The sequence below is a fragment of the Branchiostoma belcheri genome, unplaced genomic scaffold (assembly GCF_001625305.1).
Source record: "Branchiostoma belcheri isolate BF01 breed outbred unplaced genomic scaffold, Haploidv18h27 scaffold13, whole genome shotgun sequence".
Classification (NCBI taxonomy): Eukaryota; Metazoa; Chordata; class Leptocardii; order Amphioxiformes; family Branchiostomatidae; genus Branchiostoma; species Branchiostoma belcheri.
Window position 1 is genome coordinate 954102 of NW_017802713.1, and position 7500 is coordinate 961601.

Consider the following 7500-nt stretch of genomic DNA (forward strand, 5'->3'; position numbering starts at 1 on the left):
TTCAACTTGTTTCTGAGGGATTCAGTAATATCTATGGATACAGTATGTACTTGATCACACTTGATAAATATAAGCCATGTCAGCTTATATTAGAGTTTGTGTTGATAAATGTCCTACCGATGATATGCGTCGGGTACAAGTACAAAGAGGTCGGCCCAGGACAAACCCAAAGAGTGCATAGAAAGATTCATAGGTGTATATACTTAAAAGTGATGGAAAAATAGCGCATTAGCGTTTGGTCCCTTTGATGGAGTAGATTCTTCAAAGTACTTCAGAGACAAAATATGAAAGGCTTTTGTCACTGTGGGGGTTTTGTTATCTGTGTACTGTACACGGTTGGCCAGTCATGTTCATGGTATTTTATCATTTGTGTCAGAAGTGTTGAATTGCAAATTGGCACATTTTAGTTCCGTAACTTGTTTTAACGTGGGGACACAATTTCAGCTAAATCTGCCTCTTGGTGTTCCTTAAAGAAATATTGTCCCTTGTCTTGAAAGTACGATTCCCATATGCATATCGTATAAATCAGTCAATACGTAGATTGGTCAGAAACAATTAACTGATACATTTTAATTGACAAAACAGATTTTAAAGCATTGAAGCACTTTAGCATATCTTTATTATGACATATAAACAGTGACATCAATCCTGTACTTTTCTCATCATATGAGTTGATTCATCTATAGTCTTGTACGTTGGTCAATTCTTTGGTACCCACGTGTCTGTATGTATGTCTAGTCAAGACCTAACGACAGTCGTTGTGCTTTTGTTGTGTCAATAAAGTTCTCTGTAATAAATAAAGTCTTTACTCCATGTCTACCCATGATATAGCCACATTCACTGCCTTTTTATTGCTTTTCAGGGCATCACGAAGAGGTAACCGCCGTGATCTGACCAGTGTCCAGTCCGCCACTTCAGCCACCACCGCTATAGAGATGTCCACTCTCCGCACGAACCACGTCATAGAGTGGCCGGGCCGGTCACCGCTGGCCTTCCGTACTACCGGGCGGTCCTGTCCACGGAGACAGCGGGCAGGGCGGGACGAGGGGTTCTAAAAACTTTGTGTATGGCTATCATTTATGATAGTGTTGCATGTTGGATATGTAAATGAGGTACATTGTAGTATGTGCCATAGTTTGATTAGCTAGTGACAGAAACTGTACTGTCTGGTAATAAAATTCCTTGGCTACCTACATGTACAAATTGATAAAGGAATTTGATCCTTGAAAATCATGGTTCGTATTTTCGACAGTTTTAGACGTTCTTAGATACTTCACATTTACTCAACATGTAAATAGTAATGACCAACTAAGACCGATATTGTCTTTATGTCGTATTGTTTTAGGTACCACTGGTAGTTGTAAATTTTACAAAGTGCAATTCTTATTGTACATAATGTGATGTTCTAAAGGTATAAATCCAATCTTCAATGTCTATTTTGACAAGGCTAGGGAATATACTACTGGATAAGAAACTCCATAAGATAATTATCAACACGGCTTTATGTGCCGTCATAAAAACACTACACTGATTATTTTTAAAACGATAAATTATAATGCTCGTAACGTGAGGCTTACCCACGGAAAAATTTAGTCTTCATTCCTATATTTTGTCGAATATCAGTGGATGTTTGATACAAGTGTCAGATTTTCAGTCTGTGGAATCTTAATTGTAAAAGTACCGTGTAGAGATATGTGATAAATGGTGTAGAAGAGATACCTAACTGGGACCACTGAGTGGGTGACATATACCTGTTGTGAGATGCTGTCACACATTCTTGACTGCTCTTCATGAGCATTAACGTCATTATAGAACTTATATTTCATGAAGGCTTTGGATTGTAAATATCTGTTTTCTTCCTCATGAAAAATAGTCTTGAGTAATTATTTCAGCCAGTGGTGTATTCGCAGCTACTGTCCTTCCACGTATTAGTAACCCGTACTTGATGAGTTAAAACAAAACGCGACGCGCGTTGTAAATTTAAAAAAAAAACGGTGGCTGGAACTGTGATAGTCTTCGGTAACTAGGAAGATTTTTTTTCTGTCCGATAGCGCGACGCCTGGAATATAACTGTATACTGTAGCGCAAGCGATTCAAACAAACCAAAATCAGCAAACTCGCATTGAATGACGATGAGCACGCGAAAAAAAACACAGTAGACCAATTAACCATTGTGAGCGATGGACAGCTGAGCCTAGCCGCAAAGTAACCTAAAGAGGGAGTTGTGAGTGTTGATACAATGAAGTATACCTCAACTAGCGCAAATGCTTCTCAAAGCAATATAAAATGAGCAGCTTTGACAACTGGGAAAGACACAGACACGATAGTCTTGCCTTGATGATTTACTTTCCTGCACACATTATGCTTAGGTCACAATTCAAGAAAGGGGCCCGCTCGGCGCGTGTTCGGCGTGTTTTTTGGCACTACCGAACGGGACCTGGACGGAGACCGGTGGGCTTCCCGACGGCTGCCGGCCTATTTTTGGCCCCGCGCGGTCGCCGAATCGATTTTAACTCAGAGTTAAAAACACTTCGGGCCCCGTTCGGCGAAATACGCCGAAGCGACGCCGTAACCTCACTGCCCGGGACCCGTCGGGCGGCCGAACAGGCATCTGCCTAAGATTATGACGTCACATGTGCTGATCAGTGCATCAGATGGTCAGGAAAAGGGGGTTATAGGGAGCATATATAAACTCCTGCCTCAGACTACGTCGCACAGTTCACCACGTGTGTGCTACATCGTGTACTTGTGTGTGTTACACCTTGTATTTGTGTGTCAGAATGTCGAAGGGCAAGGGAAAACAGCCGGCACGGCTCTCTTGCCAACTTCATAAAACAGATCATAACAGGAATAGAATGTGTCTGACATTATCTCTTGTTACATCATATGCCTTCGTAATAAAATGGAATCAGAAGTTATTGGCATTTATTTTCAGTCCAAATTTCAACAGAAGTAACGATATTCAGTGGTTTTATTGCTCAATAGCAAGGAGCTGCCACGACACACTTCCTGCGTCACTGCTGAAGTACTTCCTGCGTCACTGTTGAAGTACTTTCGAGAGTAGGCCCTCGGTTACTTTTGCGACGCACCAGTTCTGCCTGCCTCTCTTCTTCAGCTACCAATGCCAGAAGACCTACATGTAGGTTGTCACCAATCTCAATCTCAGACGGGCTTGTAAGTTGTTTGCAGGTTGCACTGAACGCTGCATCGCCAACTTCAGTCTACTCTTTACTTGACGTGTACTCTTTACTTGAAGTGAACGGTAGCAGGCAGTGCAGCGCTTATATATGTACCTGCTCAAAAACACGAGAGGAGCCCGTCGGGATCCCGCCAGGAACCCGCCAGGGACCTGACAGCTGCCCGGCCGAACTGTAAGAGCCGGTCGGCACCCTACCACACGCCGCACGGGTCAAGACGGGCGACTGACCGGGCACCGGACGGGTCCCTGACAGAAACCGGCCGCAAAAGTTTATGAATATTAATGAGAGCCGCAGGCCGGAGCACAAGCAGGCCCCGACAGGGAGCCGTATTAAAAGGAACATTTAATTGTGACCCTGACAGTACGGCGCACGCTCGGCGTCATGACGCCGGCCGGCGTCTACGCCGAGGACATGCCGAACGGGCGCCGTTTCAAATGTGACCTAAGCATTACAGAGGTCATTTTCATGTACACAAGTGTATGACATTGATCTTCGACCTTTGGTGTCTTTACACATGTTTTGGGCCTAAACGGCAGACAACAAAAATCCAGAAAAGGTAGAGCGATAACTACCGTACAGGTAGTAGCCATTGTGCAGCCTGAGGTTCACTTCGTCTCCCATGTTGAGGTGTAAGACAATGCTGTTACTAGCAGTGTCGTAAGTATCTCTGCCGCTGCCAGCATCCCACACCCACTTATCCTTATACAATGAGTTGTTTATCATTAGATCGATCTACATTTCATTAGTAGAGTATGTGTAACCATTGAAAAAGAACATGTTGTATCCGTCGAGTGGAACCCGGAACTTTCCGGAGGTTTGGTTATAGTGGCCACCGATGTTGATATTGATGACGTTGAAGATGATGTCAGTCTCTGACGTGCCAATGCTGCTGCTGAGACTTGCCGAGAAGCCAGCCTTCCAGCCTTTGGGGGAAGTAGAAATGGATAAGCTTCCTTCAAACTGAAGCTTTTATTAGCATACGGTCATCCGTGCTGTTCAATGACATTTATTACTCAAATTCGACAACAAGATTGAGAAGAGCTTATTACGTACCGTAGCAAACGATTCTGGCATTCTCCTCATGTTTACAGTTGTGGTCACCCTAGACACTGTGGGCACACTGGGACAGAGAGGTCTCGTTCCCGAGGCAGTTCAGGTCATCAAGCCAGATGTTCCCAGTCCCTTCTCCATAGGATGCAATTTGGGTTGCCTAATTTTTTTGACAAATGCTAACTATGGTCATTAACTAATGGCAATATTATTATTCCAATACAATTTAGATGATATGCGTGTATTAGGATTGTTCCAGAGTTTTAAATTGCACCCATGAGCAAAAATTAAGTATACATCGCATTTACCTCCTCTGCGTGGTGCAAACCAAGCTGACGACACACTGCGTTGGCTTCTTCAATCTGTCTGGTAATTCATGATGGTACGTTTTGCAACACTTTTAGACTCTTGGCTATCTCATATTTACATGTGAATAGAAATGACCAAGTAAGACCGATATTGTCTTCATGTCGTGTCGTTTTAGGTACCACTGGTAGTCGCAAAATTTACAAAGTGCAATTCTTATTGTACATAATGTGATGTTCCAAAGGTATATATCCAAGCTTCAATGTCTATATTGACGAGGGATATATACTAATGAATAAGAAACACCATAAGATTATAATCAACACGGATTTATGTCCTGCCATATGAAACACTGCACTGATTTTTATCAAAACGATGAATCGTCATTTATAATGTTCGTAACGTGAAGCTTACCCACGGGAAAAATTAGCCTTCATTCCTACTTTGTTGAACATCGGTGGATGTGTTATACAAGTGTCAGATTCTCAGTTTGTGAAATGTCAATTGTAAAAGTACCGTGGAGAGATATGTGATGAACGGTGTTTTGTAGAAGAGATACCTAGATGGGACCACTGAGTGAGTGTCATATACCTTTCGTGAGATGCTGCCACACATTCTTGACTGCTCTTCATGAGTATTAACGTCATTATGGAACTTATATTTCACGAAGGCTTTGGATTGTGAATATCATTATTTTCTTCCTCATGAAAAATAGTCTTGAGTAATTATTTCTGCCAGTGGTGTGTTTGCAGCTACTGTCCTTCCACGTATTAGTAACGCGTACTTGATGAGATAAAACTAAAAATTAACGCGACGCGGTCTAAATTCAAGATAGGCGAGGGCTGGAATGATAGCCTTCAGTAACTAGGGGGGGGGGGGTTCTGTCCGATTGCACGACGCCCCAACTAACTATTACCTTTACTGTAGCACAAGCACATCGTTGACGACCCGCGGCCATGGACTGTAACAAAGTCAGCAAACTTGCATTGAATGTCGGTGAGACCAAGAAATCACTGTAACTTCACTAATATGAGCGCCTCTTTCAGAGCTGAAAACATCGCGTAAAGTCAATACTATTCAAATGGTCAGCTGAGCCTAGCCGCAAATTAACCTAACGAGGGAGGTGTGAGTGATAATAGAATGAATTATACTAGCGTTCTAAAAGCAATATAAAACGAGAAGCTTTGACTGTGCAATTAATGTACCTAGTTAAAACAACGAGGACAGAAAGGAAAGAAACAGACACGAAACTCTTGGGATGATATGCTTTTCTGGACATATCAAAGATGTCATTTTCATGTACATACGTGCACATGTACACAGCATTGATCTGCGACCTTTCGTGTTTTAAACATGTTGTGGGCCTAAACGGCAGACAACAAAAACCCAGAAAAGGAAGAGCGATTGCTACCGTACAAGTAGTAGCCACTGTGCAGCCTGAGGTTAACTTCGTCTCCCATGTTGAGGTGCAAGATAATGCTGTTACTAGCAGTGTCGTAGCTATCCGTGTTATACTGATCATACACCCACTTATCCTTATACACTGAGTCGTTTATAATGAGGTCTATGTACATGTTATTACTCGACTGTATGTGACCAGTAAAGAAGAACATGTAGTATCCGTCGATTGGAGCCCGGAACTTCCCGGAGGTTTGGTCATAGTGGCCACCGATGTTGGCGTCGATGGTGTTGAAGATGACGTTAGTCTCTGATGAGCTAATCGTGCTGCTGAGGCCTGCCGAGAATCCTGACCTCCAGTCTGTAGGGCGTCGGGAATAAAATAAGTCCTTAACAAAAAAACTTAACATGATGTCAATTCCAAGTCGATTTAAGTTTGTAAACAAGTAAAATCTGAGATTTTATACCTCCAGGGTTTTAGTGGATATTTTTACATGTTGTTTGTTATGTATAGTTGATGGTGCTGAATTTTATGTGTGAGATTTAGCTTTCCTGGTTGTGACGTTTTTGCAGGTAAATCGAGGGAAAGACGCAGGTAGCCCTCCCCATACTACCGAAACTGAGGTCAACATTTTCATCTGCAGCCCACAACATGTACCCACGGTAAAAATGCAGGTCGAGAACGTCTGAGACAGTATATCGCAGTATTTGTAAGTTAAGAAGTCGTAATATACGCCGAAAACATCCAAAACAAAGATTGCGCAAGAGGACGTTGACCCTGACCCATTGGCCCACCCGGAAGTTACCGATCACGCGTCCTGTGAACGCGTACTAAAAATACCCTCCAAACAACAACTGTTGCGCCTCGCATACAGAAGATGCATGTGCACAACAACAATTGTTGCGCGCCTCAGGGCCCCGCAGGACTAGGGTTTTAAACAAAGAATTTATCGAGACCGCACACCCCACTGTGCGAGAGGTCAGCTTCGTGGACGAGACCGACCCATACCTGACACACGCCAAAGGTCAACGGTCGCGACAACTTTCGCGCTCAAAGGGGTGTCCTGGGGCCACCAAAAGGCACCATTTTCACGCTCGAAAACACATATACAATTAAAACAAAAGAACGTGCATCATCTGCAGCCCAAAAGCAAAACATATACCGAGTCCCAAAAGAATCCGTCCGCCCAAACGCGAGAAACAGCTGCGAACATAAAAATCTAAATCTCTCACAAAGCCCTTTCGCTGAAGGATGTCTCCTACCCCGGAGGCAATAAAACTAATAACATGTTCAACAACCTTAAAAAGAGCTGACATACCGTAGCAGACGACTCCGGCATCCTCCTCGTGCTTACAGTTGTGGTTTCCCCAGACATTATGAGCACACTGGGACAGAGAGGTCTCGTTCCCGAGGCAGTTCAGGTCATCCAGCCAGATGATCTCGTTATCGTCTCCAATTGATGCACTTAGGGTCGCCTATTTCGCGACAAATAAAGCACACAATATCATCTATCGATACCAAAGATGACTATGAGCAGTATTACTA

At 43.3% G+C, this 7500-nt stretch overlaps 3 protein-coding genes across 3 annotated transcripts in view; 1 reads left to right on the plus strand and 2 right to left on the minus strand.

Annotated features, from left to right (window-relative positions):
• The window catches only part of LOC109463664 (delta-type opioid receptor-like), a 9553-nt gene extending 8498 nt beyond the window's left edge, over positions 1-1055 (plus strand). Inside the window, exon 3 of the mRNA XM_019760518.1 lies at positions 863-1055. Within this exon, the coding sequence (XP_019616077.1) occupies positions 863-1055 (193 nt within the window). The remainder of the gene's footprint in view (positions 1-862) is intronic.
• Positions 1056-3932: 2877 nt separating this feature from the next.
• Positions 3933-6468, minus strand: LOC109463665 (complement C1q tumor necrosis factor-related protein 4-like). The gene is made up of 3 exons (XM_019760519.1): positions 5934-6468; positions 4579-4616; positions 3933-4123 (listed from the first exon to the last, which is right to left on the minus strand). Exons 1-3 carry the CDS (start codon positions 6362-6364, stop codon positions 3933-3935), a joined length of 660 nt encoding a protein of 219 aa, XP_019616078.1. The 5' UTR covers positions 6365-6468.
• A 715-nt stretch (positions 6469-7183) lies between these two features.
• Positions 7184-7500, minus strand: part of LOC109463666 (antigen WC1.1-like) — a 4262-nt gene continuing 3945 nt past the window's right edge. The window contains exons 8-9 of the mRNA XM_019760520.1: positions 7254-7430; positions 7184-7213 (exon numbers count right to left, since the gene is read on the minus strand). Of these exons, the coding sequence (XP_019616079.1) occupies positions 7184-7213; positions 7254-7430 (207 nt within the window). The remainder of the gene's footprint in view (positions 7214-7253; positions 7431-7500) is intronic.